The sequence below is a fragment of the Pithys albifrons genome, chromosome 12, assembly GCF_047495875.1.
Source record: "Pithys albifrons albifrons isolate INPA30051 chromosome 12, PitAlb_v1, whole genome shotgun sequence".
Taxonomy (NCBI): domain Eukaryota; kingdom Metazoa; phylum Chordata; class Aves; order Passeriformes; family Thamnophilidae; genus Pithys; species Pithys albifrons.
Genome location: NC_092469.1, coordinates 15,441,295 through 15,462,379, shown reverse-complemented (window position 1 = coordinate 15,462,379; position 21,085 = coordinate 15,441,295). Strand labels below are relative to the sequence as shown.

Genomic DNA, 21,085 nt, shown 5'->3' with positions numbered 1-21,085 from the left:
GCTGAAAAGCATCCAGCAAAGGGGAAAACGGGAGAAAATGGTAGTTTGGGGGCTTTCTGCTCGTTCAGGAGCAGGAAGGAGCCAGCACCAGTACGTGTGAGTGTGCGGCAGGCAGTGCCGCGTGGCCTCCGGGGACACGCTCACCCGTGAGGACACTGGAGTGGCTGTGTCTTGTCCCCCGCCGCATCCCCGCCCATTTACCCACTCCCCGGTGCAGACACGCGTGTGCAGCCCAGAAACACGCACGGGCAAGGTCCCCACGGGCAAACCCCGACCCACACGGATGTGAGAGCCCCCAGGCGCAGAGACATGCGTGAAGCCCCCCGAGCGCAGGCTCCCCACGCGTGCAGCCCCCCCGCCCGTGCCACGGGGCAGGACACGCAGCGCGGCCGGGACCGGCCCCCGGGCGCGGGCGGGGGGCGGGAGCGGCGGCGGGAGGAGGAGGAGGGGGAGGAGGAGGAGACTCGTCCGCAGCGCCCCGGCCCGCGCGGGCCGCCAGCACCGGTGGGTGAGGGACCGAGCCGAGCCGAGCCGAGCCGGCCGGGACCGCGCGGGCGGGCGGGCGGCGGCACCGGGAAACTTGCGAGAAACTTTGGCGGCGCAGGGGCCGCGCCGGGCCGGGCCGCGCCGCGGCGGGGCGGGCGGGGCCGTACTGAGCCGGGCGGGGCCAGGCCGAGCGGGGTCCGACCGGGCCGAGCGGGGCCGGGCGGTGCCGGCCGTCGCGGACCGGACCGGGAGAAATTCCTGGGCACCGGAGGAATGCGGCGGCTCCCGCCGCCCGGGCCGCAGCGGATGAGCGACAGCGCCCGCGGCCAGTGGGGAGGCGCGAGGGGCGGGCGGTCCCGCCCCGCCGGGAGCCCCCGGAGCTGGGGGTGCTGGAAATCCACGCGTGGTTCTCGTGGGTGTTCGTGATTCATGCAAGTTCCCCGTGGGTGTTGCAGGGGTTCCCGTCATCCATGCGCGCTCCCCGTGAGTGTTCCAGGGCTGTTCGTGATCCACGCGTGCTCCTCGTGGGTGTTCCAGGGGTGTTCGTGCGCCATGCGTGCTCTCTCATGGACGTTTCATGAGTGTCTGTGATCCACAAGTGCTCCCCATGGGTGTTCCAAGGATGTTGGGAATCCACACGTGCTGTTTGTGGGCACTGCATGACTGCCAGTGCTCCACATGTACTCCCGTGGATGTTGTGTGAGTGCCTGTGCTCCATCTGTGTTCTCGTGGGCGCTGCTGGTGCCAGGTCCTGCCAGTGCCTGGGATTCTGCCAGGCGCAGACCGGAGAGCACAGACCTGGGCTTGCCTTCGAGTTTTAGCAAAACTTCACCATTTCAGCAAATATCATTAGAAAAATTAATTTTTTCTCCCGTTCAAAGCCCAGAACTGTCATTGGCTTCTGCTTCCGCTGCTCCTGCACCAGCTCTCCCAGCCTGACTGGATTTGGTGGCAGATCTGGGCTGCACCATCCCAAAAACCTGCCGGAGCTGCAGGCAGCCAGCCACGGCTGGACCCTGTACTTATCCCATTAGGGCGTGCGGCAGCCTCCCATTGAGGTTTCCTGGGGTGGTTTGCCTGCCTGGCTGCGCCAGGATGTGAGGTCCATGCTTGGATGTGAGGTCCATGCTGGGATGGAGACGCTCCGCTCTGGCCCTTTGTTGAGGCATCACTGGAGAGCACATTCAGTGGCCTCTGCACACGTCCTGCTGCCACGCCAGTTCAGCAGCTCCGGCTGTCCTTCCAGGGCTGTTCCTGCCTCGCTAGCACTGGATCCAGGCTGTAACCTTGCTGTAGCTGTTGGGGTGCAGCTGAATCCCCCAGCACCAGGGATGGTCTTGAAAGCTTGCAGGTGATGTCATCAGATGACCTCATGCAGATGATGTCACCCGAATAACATGTAGATGTCTTTCCTCCACTGTGCTGGCAGAGGTGCCATGGCCTGGCTATGCCTGCTGTGTTGCCACCTTGGAACAAGGTGCCGGTGGCTGGGCAGTGGGCTGCAGTCCTCACTGGGAACCTCCCTGGGATCTTTGCTGGGGACTTGGCTGGAGTCATCACTTGGCTCCTTGCTGGGGACATCACTGGGGACCTGGCTGGGATCATTACCAAGGATGCAGCTGGCGTCATTGACCTGACCACAGTCCATGCCAGGGACCTTGTCACTCAATGTGCCACCCCCCAAAGCCTGGGACAATGCCCCTGCTCCCACTTCCCTCCAGCTACCTACTGCACCCACCACGGTCCCCCTGATCCCTCCTGTCTCCTGCAGGTCCCTGGGTGCAGACACTGCCGACGGTGATGGCCATGCCCTAGGGAAGCCCCACCATGAGCCAAAGTGGGGCCTCGCGCCTGGCCGGCTCCCCGCCACTGCCGGGGGGCTCGCTGCTGGCCCTGCTGGCCCCCGAGTCCTCTCCGTCTCCCCCCAGCGGGACCCCCTCTCCCGGGCCCCCACCGACGTTGCTGGAAGGGGACTGGGAAGGGCGGGAAGAGCTGCGGTTGCGGGAGCTGGAGGAGGCCCGGGCGCGGGCAGCCCAGATGGAGAAGACGATGCGGTGGTGGTCGGACTGCACGGCCAACTGGCGCGAGAAGTGGAGCAAGGTGAGGGCAGAGCGCAACAGGGCGCGTGAGGAGGTGCGGCAGCTGCGGCATCGCCTGGAGGCCCTCACCAAGGAGCTGGCCAGCCTGCGCCGGGACCGGGACCGGGACCGGCCGGAGGAGCGCCCGCCGCTGCCACGGCCACAGCCCAGCACTGGCAGCCCACCTGCCACCGACGGGACAGAGGGGGACACCAGCCCTGAGCACGAGCCTGTGCGGGATGTGGGGGCTGAGGTGCCTCAAAAAGCCAAGGTGAGGGTGGCAGGCTGCCTGCGCCAGACAGGGGACCTCCTCATCCCCATCAGCTACACATTTGCACCCCCAAACCACCACTGCTTGTCCTGCAAAGGTGGGCAGCATGCAGGGTACCCCTCTTGGAGCAGCATTTGGAGGGTCAGACCCCTCTCACTGCAGTACAGGGTGGTCAGATCCCTCTTGGATTAGTATGGGGGGTGCCAGGCCCCTCAGAGCAGGTTTTTGGCCTGAGACCCCTCTTGGAGCAGCACATGGGAGACAGGCCCCTCTCAGAGCAGCACAGGGAGGGTCAGACTCTTCTTAGAAGAGCTCTGGGGGGTCAGACTCCTCAGAGTAGTGTCATGTGGAGGTTCAGGGACCCTCATAGTCCTGTGCAATGAGATCAGCTTGGCACTGGCACTGATTCCTTTCCCAGGGCTTTCACTTTGGAGGTATTAGGCAAACGCTGGTGTGCCAGTACAGGGAATGGTGGCTTTGACAGTGCTGGTGGCATCTCCCCGGCATGGCTCAAATGTCAGGGTGTCCCTATGGGCTTCTGGCAAAGATCTGTGCTGAAGGAAGGAGGAGGAGGAAGGAGGAGGAGGAAGGAGGGGACACGAGGAGAGCCACCTCAGGGATGCTCCCAGCTGCTCCAGCTGTTGGTTCTGCCATGACAGAGGAGTCACCACTTGTGGTGCCATACCTTGATGGTTCAGTCCACCTGACAGCACAGCTGCTGAATGGCAAATCTGAGGCTCATGTGAGCATTTCCCATGGGCTTCTCACTTGGTCCCCAGTGATTTCCTGTCCCTAGAAAACCTCTACAGCTCATTTACCGCATGCACAGAGTGGCTGCTACATCACCCACATGGCAGTCACAGTGAGATCGGTTTCATAAACCAGTATTATCCCAAATTTCCAGCATGACAGGGAGCCAGCAGCAGTGTGGTGGTGTATGGGAGCTCCTCTGTGAGGGCAAGTCCCTCTCCATCAGCCTCAGGGGGTCCCTGGGGAATGGAGAGAGGGATGCTCTTGGATGTGGGGTGAGGGCTGGATGCTGTAGGTGCTGGGAAGCCAGGGCTTCCCCCTCATGCTGTCCCCTGTGCTGGGCCACCCATGGCGTCACAGGAGCTGGAGCTGATGGAAAACATCTTGACAAGCAAGCAGGATGAGAGCTGGGAGCAGCGGGGCCCCCGCACCTCCTTCAGCCGCCAGGAACGGAGCCGCCTGCTCTGGGAGGATGTCAGCGTCATGGAGGAGGATGCCACCAAAGTCACTGCCCTGAAGCTGAGGCTGGACGAGTCCCAAAAAGTTCTGCTCAAGGAGCGAGAGTGAGTGCTTGTGGCATCATCCTTGCAGGGTGCCAGTTGATCTCAGCCTGGTTCCCACTGGGATGAGATGTCCTGTGGGGTCCTGCTGACTATCACCACCATTCCATCTCCCCAGGGACAAGCTGGCACTCAGCAAGAACATCGAGAAGCTGGAGGGTGAGCTCAGCCAGTGGAAGATCAAGTACGAGGAGCTCAACAAGAATAAGCAGGAGGTGATGAAGCAGGTAAGCAATGTGCCTGGAGAGCAGGGGTGCCCTGTGGGAGTGGCCTGTCCCCTCAGGCATGGCACATTCTGGTGGTTGGACATGGTGGCCCACAGCCACCACCCAACTGCAGGGTGCTCATTAAGGGTCTTCGTTAGTGCTATTGAGCTAGTGGGTCCATTTGCAGAGATTGGGTGGATGGGTACAGGCAGGTGGTGTAAGGTGGGTGCTCATTGCCCACCTTGGGTGCTGTCCCCCCACAGCTCAACATCCTGAAGGAGATCCACCAGGATGAGCTGGGGCGCATCTCTGAGGACCTGGAGGATGAGCTGGGTGCTCGCTCCAGCATGGACAAGAAACTGGCTGAGCTGCGTGCAGAGGTGAGGCCAAACCCCAGCATGAGTGGCAAAGGGAGCAAGGGGTGTCCCTGCTGCCCCCCAGCCACCCCATGTCCCTGTCCCAGATGGAGCGGCTGCAGGCAGAGAATGCAGCCGAGTGGGGCCGTCGGGAGCGGCTGGAGACGGAGAAGCTCAACCTGGAGCGGGAGAACAAGAAGCTGCGGGCACAGATTGAGGACCTGGAGGAGGTGCTGGCTCGCAAGCGGCGCCAGACAGCCAGTGCCCTGGACACTGACCTCAAAACCATCCAGGCTGAGCTCTTTGAGAAGAACAAGGTGCCATGGGGGTGATCCTGGCCCACACTGCCACATCCCTGGGTGACTCTGTCATGGGGCTCAACATCCCCAAGGACTCCCTCAAGCCCAAACTTTGCCACTACCCTTCCTCTAAGGGGTGGTGGTTACCCTATCCTTGCTCATCAGGCCTGGGTCATGGACTGGGGCAATGTGAGAGGTCCTTGGGGAAGGAGAAGGGGGCACTTGGTGGGGGTGGGTCTCCCTTGCTCAGCCCCCTGTCCCATGCCCACCACAGGAGCTGGCTGACCTGAAGCACATCCACACCAAGCTGAAGAAGCAGTACCAGGAGAAGATGGCAGAGCTGGCCCACGCCAACCGCCGCGTGGAGCAGCACGAGGGAGAGGTGAAGAAGCTGCGCCTGAGGGTAGAGGAGCTGAAAAAGGAGCTGGCCCAAGCTGAGGATGAGGTGGGGAAGCTCATGCTGGTGGAGGGGGTTGGGATTGGCAGTTCTGCTCCCTTTGTGCCTGCTGACAGTACCATCCCATCCCATTCCACAGCTGGATGAGGCCCACAACCAGACACGGAAGCTGCAGCGGTCGCTGGATGAGCAGACAGAGCAGAGTGAGAACTTCCAGGTGCAGCTGGAGCACCTGCAGTCCCGGTGAGCAGGAACTGGGTGGGACACTGTGGGGACCAGCAAGGGCTTATGGGTGGGGTGATGTTCTCCTTGCCACCATCCCTCAAACAGCACCTGCCAGGTTGACCCCCAGGCTAAGTGTGGGCAAAGTTTCTCCGACATCTTTGGAAGAGGCACAGAACATCCCTCAGAACAGCCTTCACCCCTCTGCAAGCTGGATGGCATTGACCTTCCAGTTAAACCAGCGAAAGGCTGCCCAGAGACCAGCATAGCCTAGTTTCAAGCTGCTTAGGGTTGCACCCACCAGTAACCAGGGCCAGGGCAGGCTCTGATTATCCCAAACCATTTTGGGAGGTGTGAGCTGGTGTTCATTGCCCTTAAAAACTTTCCCTGACCCTGCTTCGCCTCTCCAGCAGTAAAGAGCTGAAATGGCCATGGGATCGATGCCATGGTTCCGGGAGACACTGAGGAGGGGTGTTTATAATCATCCTTTATTTTGTTGGGACATCTGCATTAAATCATGGAGGAATGATGGAGGCTTCATCACACCCCCCCCAGCCTCCCTGTGTACTCATTCCTAAATAATTCATGCTTTCCAGTAAAGTGCAGCATACAGTTTGGATCTCACTGGATCCTGGGCCTTTGGATTTCATATTTGCTTCATAAATTTTCCTTTGATGAAATAAATTTTCCTTCTCACTCGCAAGGGCGAGTGAGAAGCTAAAACCACTGAAGGCTCCTGGGAATGGGGATTCCCGGGATTTTTGGGGGTTCCTCATTTTGGGGGGATGATTCCCCCCCAGCTCTGTACTCCTGTCTGGGTCTGAGGTGCCCACCACAGTGATGTCCAGCTTAGCCTGTGTCCCACTTGTGCCAAGCACCATCCACGGCTCAGGCTGAGGGGGCTGATTCTGCACCCAGAGATTAGTGAGGGCTGCAGGAAGGAGTCCCCCTGGGGTGCAGTCAAGCTGTAGGGGTGCAAGGGGACAGGCTCAGCTGCAGCTGTCCCCTGGCAGGCTGCGACGGCAGCAGAGCACGCCGCTTTTCAGCAAGATGCGCAGCGCCCGCTTTGGCCCTGACGACGCTGGGGATGGGACCAGTGACCCTGACGAGGACGAGGACCTGCAGATCCAGGTGCCCTAGAGCCCAGGGCCAGTGCTACCACCGCAGGGACATCCCCCGTCGGTCCTCTGCACTCAAATGCGTGTCACCACGGAGCCCAGCCATGAGGTGCCTCTCGTATAGATGGGGAAACTGAGACATGGAGCGGTGGGGAGGAACTTGCCCAGGGATGCTCCAAACACACTGCTTCTTGGACAGTACTGGATGCCCCTAGAGCCACTAGCAACTCCAGGAACACAGATGTGGCCACCAAAGCCGGCGTCATGGAGCAGCTCAGGAGGAGGTGGCACAGGCAGAGAGAAACACTGAGCCCGACAGCCACAATGGCCTCCTGCCCCATTTTTTTAATGTATATTATATATATGTATGTATTTGTATATGATTTTTTTATTATAAATACAGAGCCCAGAAGGGCCCAGGCTCTGGTGATGGTGTGAGCTGCTGGTCTATCCTCATGTGGGAGCGAGGGTTGGGAGGGGACACATCAAGAAGAGCAGGCATTTCTCCACAAGCCACAGCCCACCACTGCCATCCCTGTCCCAGTTCCTGGGAACCAGCCCAGCATGTTGGTGAAGCCTGTCCCTGGGCCTGTGCAACGACAAGTGTTCACCCATGGATGCAGGGAAGCTCACCTGTGAGGTCAGGGGTGTTCACCAGTGGATGCAGAGGTGCTGACCTGTGGGTGCAGAGCTGCTAACCCTGCAGAGGTGCTGGCCCAGAGGTAGAGGTACCCACCCATGGGTGGAGGGGTGTTCCCCTGTGGTGCTGACCACCCCAGCCCATTACCCACAACCTACCCCCCCTACCACAGGGCCTTGGGGACTTTGAAGAAGCTCAGACACAACCTTATTAAAAATTAATATTTCGGTGAGCTAATCCCCTCGCTCTGCCTTTTAATTGATTGGCTAAAAGCACGGCTCTTTGCTGCTCACAGAGGTTTTTTAATGCCCTTTTATTTCCAGCGATCATTCACATTTTTATAACCCAACAAGTGAGGCTGCGGCGGGTGGGGGTTCCTTTGGGCAGTTTTAGTGGGGACCCTGTAAAACACAGTTCGGGGGACAAAGAACGGGGCACGGGGATGAGGAGACGCCTGAGCTGAGGGACAGCAGTTCGGCAAGAGGTTGCTGCTGCCGCCGCCCGTCGGTCGCCGCAGGGTGTTCCCTCTGAAGCCTAATGATGGAAACCTCTTTCCAGGGCGGCCGGTTGTGGCTGGGGTTGAGCATCCCGGGGGAGTGAAGGGGGGGTACCGGGGCGGAGGGTGGGGCCTGGAGGGGCGTGACCGGGATGGGCGTGGCTCCGGGGCTCGCCGCGCCGCCGAGGCTCCGGTGGGGCCGACCGCAGAGGGGAGCCCGGGTAAGGGGGGCGACCGAGGGCAACGGTGGCGGGCGGAGGAGGTGACATGGGACGGGGCTTGACCGAGGTTCGGGGTGACAAGTGTCGGGGCGACCCGGCCGGCGGGTGACAACGACGGGAGGGACGTGCCGGTGGGAGACCTGAGGGTGATGGAGGGGTCGGGGGGGCCGGGTATAGGAGTGCCGGGGTGACAGGTCGGGGAGTGGGGCAGGAGGAAATGGGAAGTATTACCCCTCAAAGGCGAGCGCTGCCCCCGACCTCGGTCGGGACAGCAGGAAGTCCCCAAGGTGCTGTCCCAGCGGGATCCCCCTGGGTGCTGGGCTTTGGGGACCAGACCGTCACTGACACGGAGGAGCATCCCTGGGGATGGCCCCATCGTATTTCCTGGGTTACTGCCTTATACATGGGAATTCATCAGCTGGAAAGGGAACCTGGTCCCCACCTGGTCCCACTACCTGGGACTGGGGGAACCAGCAGGGACCAGGCTGAGCAAGGCCGAGCTCGTGGCAGGGCTGGAGGGAGGCTGTATTACACTGGGCGGTATCGTTTGGGGAGCTGGGGTCCCTTTGGCATGGGGCGCTAGGGCCAAAACACCACACACCAGAGCTGGCCTGGCCAACAGGAGGTCGTTAACACTGAACCCTACTGATTCCCGGCCGGGGACGTGTTGCTGCCCGAGCGAACAGCCTGGAAGGAAGGAGGAACAGTGCGAGGGGTGATGGAAACCTGTGGGCGAGGCCCGGTGTGGCTGTCCCCCGGGACACATGTTGGAGGTGGTGGCAAGGGACCACTTGTGTGTGTCGGCCTGGCCCCACCGTGCTGTCAGGGGTTAACACCGGACTGTTCCACTCGGATGGTTCAGGCAGCGAAGGGAGGAGGAGGACAGGAAGGAGGAGGAGGAGGAGGAGGGGGAGGAGGAAGATGTCACCCGTCGATCTGTCATTTCTCTTTTCCAGCCAGGATGGGGGACACTGCTAGCACCAAGCTGGGCCAGTGGTGAGACAGGAGGGGTACGGAGGAAGAGGATGGAGAGGGGGGGGCAAAGGTGAAGGCAGCCCCCCCCTCCCAAAATATTCGCCCGCACCTCGCCTCATCGAGCCATCGCCATGGCGACGAATTTTAACGACATCATCAAGCAGGGCTATGTGAGGATGAAGAGCAAGAAGCTGGGGGTGAGTGGGGGTCTTGATGAATTGGGGTCATGGTGGGTTTCACCCGTGGATTTGGGGTGCTGGTTTCCTCACGAGGTGATGGAGTCCAGGTCCATCTTGTGGGCCCCTCTTGCGGCATCCTGTGCCCCTGGATTTGGGTTGAACAAGCGGCATTTTGAGAGCTGGGGGGTGGGGGGTGGAGGAGTAAAGGGGGACAGGGTCAGGCCACTTGTTGGTTCCTAAATTATCCAGCAGGCCCCAGGGGTCCATATCCAGCACCGGCGAGATCCTGCACCGGTGACACCCCTTCATCTGTCCTAAGTCACCCAGGGTTTGGGAATGTCTGTGAGCCCTCCGTGCCTCAGTTTCCCTCCACACACAGTTCGGCATCGGGGATGCTCCGCCCCGGAAGGTGGAGAGGAGGCTGCTGAGTGCAAATTAGGGTGGTGTTGAATTGCAGCACCCATAGGTGGGGGGTCAGGGGTTTGGTCGCCTGCCTCCATCGCCGAGAGCCGGCAGCAACGAGCATGCTGGGTAATTTCATGCTAATTAGGGAGAACAAAGAGGGAGCGGGCTCGAGGGGGGGGGACATGCCTGGGTACGATGGCCCCACCAGCCCCGAAGGCAGGGGCTGTGGGAGAGGGGACGGGGAGATGCCAGGGCAGCGGTCCCCTTGGGCGCTTTGTCTGTGTTCATTAATTAAGCTCAGTAATTAGCACTGGCGGGGGTATGAGGACGGATGATGGCAGCCCCGAGTTATCCCCATCCCCAGCATCCCCTCCTGTCCCCAGGCCAGCAGGGTCAGCAGAACCAGGCACAGGTCCTGGTGATGGAGACATGGGGACGGGGTGGGGGACGGGGACCCCCACACACCCCACGGCAGCCGCCGCGTCTCTGTCCGGCAGATCTACCGGCGTTGCTGGCTGGTTTTCCGGAAATCCTCCAGCAAAGGGCCCCAGCGCCTGGAGAAGTACCCGGATGAGAAGTCAGCATGCCTGCGTGGGTGCCCCAAGGTGAGGGGTGCACTGGAGGGATGGTGGGTGCTGGCCGCTGCTGGGGCCCTATGCCAAAGCAGATCCTTCCTTGCCTCATCTTGCTGGGCAGCTGTTGCCCTGTACACTCCAGTGGGATACGGCTGGGTCTCAGTGCTGCAGGTGCCAGGGTCTGGGTGCAGAGAGGGACGAGATTTGAGTGCAGCATCTGGGGTCTGGATGCAGCAGGGAACAGGATGTGGATGCAGTGGGGGACATGGTCTGGGTGCAGCAGGGAACAGGGTCTGGGTACAGCAGGAAACAGGGTCTGGGAGCAGTAGCTCAGGTCTGGGTGCAGCCCTCTGTGACCCCCCCCCCACCTCCTCTGCAGGTCACTGAGATCAGCAATGTCAAATGCATCACCCGGCTGCCGAAGGAGACCAAGAGACAGGCTGTGGCCATCGTTTTCACTGACGACTCCGCCCGGACCTTCACCTGTGACTCAGGTACGGGGCAGCACCCAGGGGAGCCAGGCTGAGGGTGCTGGGTGAGGCACCCTGGCTTGGCCAGGGTCGCCCAGGGGCTGCCGTGGTGCCTTGCAGAGCTGGAGGCGGAGGAGTGGTACAAGACGCTGTCAGTGGAGTGCCTGGGCGCCCGCCTGAACGACATCAGCCTCGGGGAGCCCGACCTGCTGGCGCCCGGCGTGCAGTGCGAGCAGACGGGTGAGCGTGGCGCGGGGTGCTTGCCTGGGGCTCTGCCTCGCTACACCCCCCACGGATTATTTTATTTTCTATTTTTTTCCCCCTCTCCAGACCGGTTCAACGTGTTCCTCCTCCCCTGCCCCAACCTGGACGTTTATGGTGAGTGCAAGCTGCAGATCACTCATGAAAACATCTACCTCTGGGACACGCACAACCCCCGGGTGAAGCTGGTCTCCTGGCCCCTCTGCTCCCTGCGCCGCTACGGCCGCGATGCCACTCGCTTCACCTTCGAGGCTGGACGGTGAGATATCACCCTTGCCAGGGCAGGGATCACCGCTGGGTGCCTTCATCCAGCTGGGTGCTCCAGGAGATGGCACTGCTGCCATCACCACTGGGCAGGCCTGAGGCTGGGGTGGTGGCCACAGCCCACATAGGGTGCCCCATGGTGGGGGCATTTGGAGCTGGTTCTGGTTCCAGCTCAACACCATGAAGGGGACATAGGGGACAGCTCTAACAGCATGGGAAGCTGGCCTAGCTGCCACGTGGGATGGATTTTGTTCATCATCCCTCGGCTTGAGGACATCTGGTGCCCCATCCCTGCAGGTTGTGTGACGCAGGGGAAGGTCTCTATACCTTCCAGACACAGGAGGGTGAGCAGATCTACCAGCGCGTGCACAGCGCCACGTTGGCCATCGCCGAGCAGCACAAGAGGGTCCTGCTGGAGATGGAGAAGAACGTCGGGGTAAGCTCCAGCCCACACTGGGGTGGGGACACAGCAGGGGGACTCGGGGAACCCTGTGTCACCCTTGTTCCCTTCTTATCCACCACAGCTGCTGAACAAAGGCACTGAGCACTTCTCCTACCCTTGCACCCCCACCACCATGCTGCCCCGCAGCGCCTACTGGCACCACATCACCGGCTCCCAGAACATGGCTGAGTCCTCCAGCTATGCTGGTGAGTGTCCCTGTTCCCCTGCCAAGGAGCTTCTGCTCCTCCAGCCCCTGGGGCTTTCCCCACTGAGTGAGCCCACCATCTGCTTTGTCCCCAGGGGAGGCGTACGCGGGCGCCCAGGCCAGCTCGGACACCGACCTCCTCAACAGGTTCATCTTGCTGAAGCCAAAGTCCTCCAAAAGTGACAACCCTGAAAGCAGGGAGCCCACATCATCCCCATGAGCTGGCAAAGCAGGGGACTGTGGCAAGGGTTCCCTTTTTCTTCCTCAAGGGGTGGCAAGGACAGACAGCCACCTCTCAGAATCCCCAGGAGACCTTGGCACATTCATGCCAAGACCTCGGGGAGCAGGCGCTGGCTCGTGCCCTGGCGTTAGTGGAGGCGACGGCTGGATCAGCCTTGACTGACTTTAAATATATATTGAATAACCGTATTGTAAAGAGATATTTCCTTCTCACATGAATGCAAATGTGGTGGCTGCCGAAGAGCCCTCGGGCAGATGCTCAGAGCTTTTTGACTCTTGGGGATCCAGCTGGGAGGTGAAGAGAGGTGGGGGGGGGGTCAAGAAGTTCAGAGTATTTTCTGTGAGGCAGGAAGACTGGAGCATTGCCCTGCCACAGGCATGGAGCAGCACTGGAGGATGTGGCTGTGCCAGGCTGATGGTGCAGGGTCTCACCCTGCCATGAAGAGGGGGGTGATCCTGCAGACACCCTGCCACCCTGAGCTGATTTTTGCACTTCAAGCTATTTAGACTCGCTGTAGAATTGAGATGTCTCAGGAGAAACTGGTTTTCCTTCCAGAGGGGTTGGCTTGGTGAGAGGTCAGGCAGAGCCAAGCTCCCTGGCTTCCCCCACCACAGCACCCCTCACTCCTCCATCTACAGCCGTGTGCCCCTGCTGTGCCCCTGGTTAATCTGCTGGTGGGCAATCCCAGGACTGGTTTTGGCCAGTAGCATCTGTCTCTTGAGGGGCAGCTTTGTGGATATAGGAAGTCCCAGGGCAGAGAAGCCCATGCTGAAGGGAGGAGAGCTGCATTCCTCTGTGCATTCCCATAGCCCTCGCTCCCCCCTCATCCACTGGGTAAAAGCCCTTGCCCGGGGGGAATTGGGCTTTATGTGCTGAACTCAAAAGCAATTGATTTTTTCCTAGTTCTATTTATTGACCTCCTTTAGAAGGGCTATCTTTTTATTGCTGTGCAAACCTTGGTGTTTCTTTGGAGTCTTCTTTCTGTCTGGGTTGGATGGTTGGTGGGTTTATTTCTGCCCTTTAAAGCTCCACGTCCATGTGTTGGGCACAGGGAGTGTTGTGATGTGGGAACCTGTGGTCTGTAAATACTGTGTCTTGGGTTGGTGTAGCTTGTGGCTGAGGCTGGGGGAACGTTGGGACAGAGCAAGGCCACTCCCTGCAGCATGGCCGAACATGGAGGGGCTTGTCAGACCCCAGCACTGCCCAGCAGCACGTCCTTCCCTGTGTGAGAGGTGTAACTTGCTCTCTTTTCCTGGCTACACACCTCATCTGGAAAAGACTTAACATTTGTTACCAAAAATGTTTTGAGTTTTCTGTTTTTTAAGGAGTTGCTCAATGAATAAACAATCCTTATCCACATCCACCCTTCCTGTTTGTCTGTTCCATCCAAGTGCGCTCGGGAAGCGCAAGTGGGTGTAGCGCCTGCCAGAGAGAAAAATGCTGATGGGGGGAGATTTCCTGAGGCTCCTGGCAGCAAACTTGGCTCAGAGCTTTGTTCTGCCTCCAGCCATGGCCAGGACATTTCAAGTGAAGCCCTAAAACCGCTGGGAAAGGGAGAAGAGTGGAGCAAGTTGCCACTCCCCATCAAGCAACCCCAAGCGAAACAGGATGCCAGCACTCCAGTGTCATCCCTTGACTCGCCGCCTGCAGCTCCAGGGACATGCCAGAGCAGTGGTGGCTCCAAGTCCCCAGGTGAAGGAGTTTGAAGCCACACCATCTTCCAGCTCTCCTGTGGTTGTGCCCAGATAAGTTATCCATGCCACGACTGCCTGGCAGTGCTGGCCTCAAGGTGAGACAGCCATGCCAGCTGATGCAGTGCTGCCTCCAGGGACAGGGACATGGGGAGCCATGCTGCTGCCAGTTCTGCCATGGCAAGGACATGGAAGCAGCAGCCGGGCTGCAGCAGCTTTTCCCTGGAGGGGAAGGCAGTACTGATTGACATGGGCTGCTCTCTCCAGCTCAGCACGACATCACCCCTCCCTGAGCCATCCCCGTGCCCCATGTCCACGCTGGGGACAAGAACAGGGGCGCACACATGCCTTCCCCTCCCTCCCTGCCCCCATGGTACAGAAAGTGGCAGGCCTCTCCAGGAAAGTGTCACAGAGAAGTTCATCCCAAGCCACACTGGCCCCTGATGGAGGGGAGGAGAAGGGGTGACCCAGACCATTGCTGGAGCCTTTCAGCAGCTGCCAGGAGGTCAGAGTATGGGACCTGCACCAAGCTCCAGCCCAGCAAACCCTCAGGACTGTGGGCACACTGGAAGGTGTCAGCTGACCCCCTGCCACCCAGCTCCTCACAGAAAGGTTACACAGTGCAGGGGTGGAATTTGCTCCAAAGGAGTCTGTAAGTACAGCTTTGCCTGCCTGACCTAGCTGGGCTCCCCTGCAGTGCTGCCTTCTGCAGCATGTCACCCACCCCGGCCTCAAACATCTGCTTTAAACACAGTGCTGGGTGAGTGAACAACCGGCTGCCTGCGGGAGGGGTGCTGCTCTCCTCAGGAGATAATGTCACAAGCAGCAATCAGCATCAGCAAGCAATGCTCCCTCCAAAGCAAATCTCATTAAGTTAATGTCTATTGGAGAGAAGTAAATGATGTGACATCTTCTCCTGCAGCCCCAGCCGAGCTTTCAGGGATGACAGAAAAATGTGGAGGTAAGGCTTTATTCAGCACAGTAAAGAATGAACATGTAAATTAAGGTAGGGTAGTGTAACCAAGGTACACGCTTCCCAATCCCAAATACCACATGGCCAGAATCCAAAACCTGAACACAAACTCTGGGATCACTTAGAGGCAAAGCCTGTGCTAGTGAAGATGCTCACTGACTCCCTTCTCATTTTACCTACACAACACAATGGTTTTCCCTGGAAAGCAGGGTCAGGGAAGAGGTGTCACCAACCAGCAGAGCTGGGGCAGGAAAGGCAGAGGGAGATGGGGAGGTAAAAGCCTCTCCCCAGATCATGGCCAGGCAGAGGCAAGGATCTCCTCCATCACTCACACCTCAGCACTCTCTTGCAAGGGGCCACCTCAGTTTATAGTGAGGACATCACTCTGAATCTCGTGGCTCAGCTGGGTCTGGAGGTCGCTTAGTTTCTTCTTCAGGCCAGACAGTGCGGACAGAACGATGGTCTCTGGACGCAGAGAACCACAGGACTCCACGTTGTAATAAAACCTGAGGTTACAAGTCAGGGGGTTGTCACCATCTGCTCTGCAGAGAGGTGGAAACCCAGAGTGCAGGCACAGAGCAGTTTCAGCCCATCCCTACCCATCACAGGCAGATCTGCTGGAATTCCAGCCATCAGCATCATTCACCTCCCAACCAGGCAACTGCCAGCACTGGCCCTCTACAACCATCACACCAACACTTGCGAGTTCACGGGCCACAAGAGCACTTCTGGGATTGGTTTTCGTTTGGCACCATGGCCTGTGAGGCAGGAGAGAGTCCCGTGCCTGGGAGTAAGGCTGGCCTAGCCACTTCTTAAGTGCAAACAACACCAGCAATCAGAGCACGAGACACACACAGGTGAATAAATTCCCTAAGCCATTTTTCCCTGCAGGCCTTGCACTTCACTGAGTGTGCACCACCCAACCTGGCAACACGAATTCAGGAGAGCTGTCTAGTATCTCCCAGAGGGGAAAACCTGCCAGATCTAGGCGTATCACCAGTTAACTCCAACTTCTGCCCTGCTTTTCAGAGAACATCAGCTCCCTGCGCTGGCAACTTCAGCACAGAACAGACACTTCTATTAATAAGAGCTGATGAGGTGTACCCAACTAGTCACCGAACTTCCAGCTTGGGCACTGCATTCAGCTCCCTACCTCTCTGGCTTCCCATTGGGGTCATAGGGAGCCTGAGCATCCTCATCGTCGATCTCTGAGTACTCACTCTTGGGCCTGAAATCAGAAAGCAGGAGAGGTTAGCACAGAGCCCGTGCTCTGGCCCCACAGAGCTCAGGCACTCAGTTTGGCCCCAGAGAACACGTACTGGGGCTCATGTCCAGCATGCAACAGGGTGTTCATTACACATCAAGTCACAGAAAAAAGCTCAGTCCCACATTGCCCCTTTTGGTTCCTCAGTAATGCCACAGTAACCCATCAGCACTGGAGGAAGGGGATCAGCCCTGGTCTGCCCAAACTCAGTGAGCTCTGTGCAGGGAGTACTGTGGCTCCATCCACATACAGTCCAGCAGATGTTCACGGTGAAAGGATGTCACTGTCTTTAAAGACTGTGTTTATGGAGCCTGGATGCTTTCATCAAGTAATGGATCTTGTGTTATCATTTCTTTCTACTTTTCACTAGGCCAGGAAAGCACTGGAACACTTCAGTGCTCAAGTCTGTGAAGCACAGCTGAGGTTGGAAGGTCCAGCTGGCTTGGACCCAGTAAGAAAAAATCTGTACCTCAGATAGCATCTGTATCAGTGAGTTCCATCCTGATGTCCTGCACCCTCACTCCTCTACCAAAATCACTGCGATACCCATGCATCAGTCAGGCAAACACATCTTTCTACCCACTGCACCACTTGGTTTATAGAGCACCATACAGGAGAGACTCTGTGGGAGCACTTAATCTGTGTAAGAAAAGCCAAAGCCTTGAGCTGTCTGAAAAGCCAGCACAGAAAATCCTGTGCCCACCAAGGTCTTGTGCTGGCCTTCCTTTGCCCCAGTGATGCCCAGAAAGGCTGATGCCACCACCCTGTCATCAGCTGCCTAAAATAAAACTGTATTTCTCAAACAAACCCTCTGTCTGTATAAACCACTGAGTGAGATAAAAGTGTTAATGGAGCTTGGACTTCTCATCACTTGCAAAATCACCCATGACTGAAACAGTGCAGAAGTTTCTACCACCACAAAAGCTGTAGGGAGAGTCCAGCTGAATGCCAGCATTCTGCCAATAGCCTCAAAAAGCAATTAGCATGAAAAACTAAACCAAAAATCACAGTTTGTCTTGGACAGCAGAAACCTTTGGCTCTGCATTGTCTTCACAGGGAGGGCAGATGAACTTGGAAAAACAGATGTATCATCAGGGAACTAGCAACTCCAATGTCAATCTTCGAGATTTTTCCAATTTTTTCATGTATTTTGTCAAGAACTTCTCAAAAACTGCTTCTAGGAGCCCTGCCTGTTGTATACCACACCAGGTTCCTGCCCTGCCACCAAGGAAATAATTCCCACTAGCAGCTGCCTTGGTCCACCCAGCCAGGGAAGCACCACATTTCTGAGGTGCACATGGTACACGTGGCTCAGCTGGGGCTGTTCTCTGACACCAACATTCCCCAAACCCACACTCTCCAAAGTCACACTGTGACATTCCCCATCCAAAAAGGCAGCAGAGCCAGTGATCCCTCAGCCTGCCTGGCACCTCACTGTCCCACTCAGCAGCATTCCAAACCTGTCACTTCATCAATGACATAGACTTACGATCCAGCACTGCAGAAATTAAACCAGGAAATTTTTACAGCACCAAAATGAAGCCTAAAACTATTTCAAACCCCAATTTGAAATTCCACATCACAGAGACATTCCTGCTTCTCAAGCACCTGATCTATTGCTCAGACAATCAACAAAATTTTGGGGCAATTTATCTGCCACAAATCATTTAGAAACTTTACAACTATCCAGTTCCATCCCTCAAACTGCTGGTGACAGAGGACAGGGTGGCACATCAACTCTTGTGACATGCTCCTGACCAGAAAACTGCTGAGCAGCATACTCAGTTGTGGTCAACCAGCCTCTCAGGGACCTACGCTGACAGCCTGGTCTGCAGCTGGCAGTTCCCAAAGTGCAGCTTCAATCCATGCATAAAGATCATCAACACCAAGGAAAATGCCCATTTCAAGAATTCCAGCATTACCAGCCAGCCTGGTTCTTGCTGCAGTTCCCTGTGCACCGCCCTGATGAAGTGCTGAAGGAGCCAAATGCCTGACATGTCCCATTCCACCCAGACTGACTGAACTGGGCTCATGAACACGCCCTACAGAGCCCATGAAAGCCAACGCAGGAGGAGAGTCTGTGCAAGGAAAAATGACAAGTACGCTCACCGTCACTTACTGACCCAAATCACCCCCAGGGTGGAAATGTAAGTTGTTGCATGCTGGAAAATCTTTTCCAGTCCCTCCCGACAGACCCTAGGACATACCACTCCTCTGGTTTGGGGTACACGGTGTGCCTCAGTGCGTTGTCTGGGTCATATTCAAAGGCCACACCCGCCGTGGGGTTCCACTTGGCGTGCTCCTTCCCAAAGCCCTTCTTGGCATAGGCTCGCAGCCGGAGCTCCTGGCCCTTCCGCAGCTTAACAATGAGGATGTCTGGAAAAGCACATGCCAGTCTGAGAAGGCTGCAAAGGAGAAATTAGTGTGCAGGATCACACTATGGCGAAGGCAGGGATTTTTGGCACCCAGGAAGATGTAACCGGTATTCAGGGCTTGCTTGGATTCTTAGAGGGGCTCACCTGTGTCCCCAGAGCAGACAAGGACAAAGGAGCTGCAGAGGCCCCAAAGAACAGTGGACTGCACACCATTATATCTCTTTGCTGACTCTAAGCTCTCACAAGGGGATAGAAAAACCCTCTGATACAGGACTTGAGTTCTGGGGACAACCTGTAAATTCCATTAAGACAAAAAGCTATTCGACATCAGTGGCTCTGAAGTGTCAGATTTACAGCTGTCTTATGCTTACACAGATAGTAAACAAAAAAGGAGTTCAAAGAACCTGATAGAAAAGTTAATTTCCTCCTCCAGCTCTTATTCCCAGTGACCTGCCACTCACCATCCTGCTCCACATAGTCATTGGGGTCGTTGTCTCTACTCCGAGATGTCACCTGCAGGAGCAGAACAAAACCAAGCAAATCAATGACAAGATCAGCTTTTCTCTCCACATCAAATAGTAGTTGTCCAATAAAGTTAGAGACTGTGTAGAATCTCTCTAGACTAACTTACAGCAACAAAGCCAGCCCACTCCATTTAATGGAATTTGCGACAATTCAGGCAGCTGCAGCCAGGTATGTGATATCCCCACAACAGCCTGCTCGCCTCCTGAGCTGCTCTCCCCATGGGATGGAGGGCACTCCAGCCCAGCACATCTGCTGGGTTCCCAAAGTCACTCCTACGACTGCTGTAGGTGACACACAGCACCTCAGACCAAGCAAGTATGAGACAGTGGGCTCCAGCTGCGCTTTAACCAGGCAGACACTGTCACCAGGCAGCAGGAGCAGCTGTGGTCACATCCAGATTCAGCCTCCACAGTGTATAAAAACATTTTCTCTAAGTCTCTTTGCATCTGTCCCACTTTGACTCCATCAATCCTCCAAAAGACAACTGCGTGGAAGCTGTTTGACAACAGTGCCCTGGCCAGGCTCCTCATACCTTGCCAGGCTGAGAGCCAAGAACCCACAGAGGCCTCAGGTGGCTGCCAAGGCTGACCTTGTCTGAGCCCCAACATGGACAGGGGAAGGCAGTGGCACGAGGACACAGGCACACAGAGTGTTCCAGGTCAGACGAAAGGGCAACATTAAAGCCTCCCAAGTTTGGGATGAGGGGTGCAGGATGAGGCCATGCTGCTTTGCACACCATCAGACAGCAAGGACAACACAGCAAAGCTGAGGAGGGCACAGGCACACACCGCTTCAACAGGTATTCCTGCTTTGCTCTCCCACTGCGGTTCAGGTGAAGATTTAGACAATGTGAAATATGCTCAAAGGCCTTGCTTTGTCCACATTTCTTGCTACTCTGGCCTCCGCAGGAATGTAGAGAGGGACAGGCAGAGGGACAGCACTGACCGGTATGACCCGGGGGTTGTTGGAGATGAGGTCGCGGGATGTGACGTGACGAGTCTGGTCCTCATTGCAGCGAACGTCCAGGGTGAACTCCACGGAGCACTCCGGGCAGAACTCGTCACATGTGCAGTCCTGGGACACACACACACAGGCTGAGACCTTTATGAAACTGCCAGGGCTTCCCATGGGATCAGACACCCACCACCATCAAAACAAACCCCTGCAACCACTTCATTTGACTTACTCTGGAATATTGCATCTTATCGACAATGTCATCGCTGGTGAGTGGGATGAGACCTGTGGGAAGGAAGAAATCAGGGGAATGTCTGAGTGAGACCACAAGAGCCTCTGACTTTCCTGCCAAGACGGGCAGCCTCCTGACAAAGGTATTTCAGCATCCCAGATTGATTTCACCCAAAACCCACCTTCATGTTTCCCCCCATGCCTGGCACTCACCCAGCCTGTGTGCAGTGTGTGCAAGGTGTACAGGGTGTGCGCTTACCCAGCCTGTGTGCAATGAACTCATCGTGGAGCACAGAGGAGTTGGCATCGATCTGGACCCAGTCGATGGCTGCAGAGAGGAGAAAGTCACAAGCTGAGAAATATTTATGCGAGGAAAAGTCATGCAGTTTCTGAGGACACAGAAAACATTACAAACAGAGACAGCTCACGCAGGGCACAGAGCTGGCTGAACGCGCGTAGGGAGCGCTGAAAGAAGCGGGGTGGTGCGGAAGAACACGGAGGGGAAGTGATGGGAGCCACCGGGAGCGCAGCCCAGGGGGCCGCGACCACAGGCCGTACCTATGGTGGGGACTTCAGCGATGAACACCCTCCGAATGGAATTTGCCACCCTGAGGGAGGGAAACGCCCGTGTTTAGGCACGAGGGAACGCGGAGCAGCGGAGCTTGGCCTCGGAGCCGCTGCCCGGCCCGGGGGTACCCCGCGGGAAGGCCGGGCCTGTGGGGCCCGCCCGCCCGCCCGGTGCTCACGCCAGGTCCGTGTTCTCGATGATGAACTTGACGTTCTCGTCCGTCAGCTCGGTGATGCGCACGGTGGGCTGGTTGGCGTACGGCATGGCCGCCCGCTGCCGGCGCCGATCCCGATCCCGATCCCGATCCCGATCCCGATCCCGGCCCCGCTCCCGCCGCCCCGAGCGCCCGTCCGGTCCGTCCCCGCCCGGCTCCCCCCCGGCCCCGGT

At 57.6% G+C, this 21,085-nt stretch overlaps 3 protein-coding genes across 5 annotated transcripts; 2 read left to right on the top strand and 1 right to left on the bottom strand.

Annotated features, from left to right (window-relative positions):
* The first annotated feature begins 432 nt into the window (after positions 1-432).
* Positions 433-7,178, top strand: CCDC102A (coiled-coil domain containing 102A). 2 transcript variants are annotated; one of them, XM_071567400.1, is made up of 9 exons: positions 433-504; positions 2,258-2,835; positions 3,946-4,148; positions 4,264-4,372; positions 4,615-4,731; positions 4,815-5,024; positions 5,281-5,451; positions 5,543-5,646; positions 6,639-7,178. In XM_071567400.1, the coding sequence occupies exons 2-9, from the start codon at positions 2,314-2,316 to the stop codon at positions 6,763-6,765; spliced, it is 1,563 nt and encodes a 520-aa protein (XP_071423501.1). In that variant the 5' UTR covers positions 433-504; positions 2,258-2,313; the 3' UTR covers positions 6,766-7,178. The 2 variants fall into 2 exon arrangements, with proteins under 2 accessions (XP_071423501.1, XP_071423502.1); XM_071567401.1 differs by lacking the exon at positions 433-504 and adding an exon at positions 952-969.
* Positions 7,179-8,017: 839 nt separating this feature from the next.
* DOK4 (docking protein 4) lies at positions 8,018-13,480 on the top strand. Of its 2 annotated transcripts, XM_071567315.1 has the most exons (9): positions 8,018-8,100; positions 9,057-9,272; positions 10,157-10,264; positions 10,614-10,728; positions 10,825-10,944; positions 11,035-11,224; positions 11,527-11,665; positions 11,754-11,877; positions 11,972-13,480. In XM_071567315.1, exons 2-9 carry the CDS (start codon positions 9,207-9,209, stop codon positions 12,094-12,096), a joined length of 987 nt encoding a protein of 328 aa, XP_071423416.1. In that variant the 5' UTR covers positions 8,018-8,100; positions 9,057-9,206; the 3' UTR covers positions 12,097-13,480. The 2 variants fall into 2 exon arrangements, with proteins under 2 accessions (XP_071423416.1, XP_071423417.1); XM_071567316.1 differs by lacking the exon at positions 10,157-10,264.
* A 1,282-nt stretch (positions 13,481-14,762) lies between these two features.
* On the bottom strand, positions 14,763-21,060 carry POLR2C (RNA polymerase II subunit C). The gene is made up of 9 exons (XM_071567114.1): positions 20,877-21,060; positions 20,689-20,738; positions 20,390-20,458; positions 20,132-20,184; positions 19,891-20,019; positions 18,882-18,933; positions 18,253-18,421; positions 15,935-16,009; positions 14,763-15,287 (listed from the first exon to the last, which is right to left on the bottom strand). The coding sequence occupies exons 1-9, from the start codon at positions 20,960-20,962 to the stop codon at positions 15,143-15,145; spliced, it is 828 nt and encodes a 275-aa protein (XP_071423215.1). The 5' UTR covers positions 20,963-21,060; the 3' UTR covers positions 14,763-15,142.
* Positions 21,061-21,085: the final 25 nt, after the last annotated feature.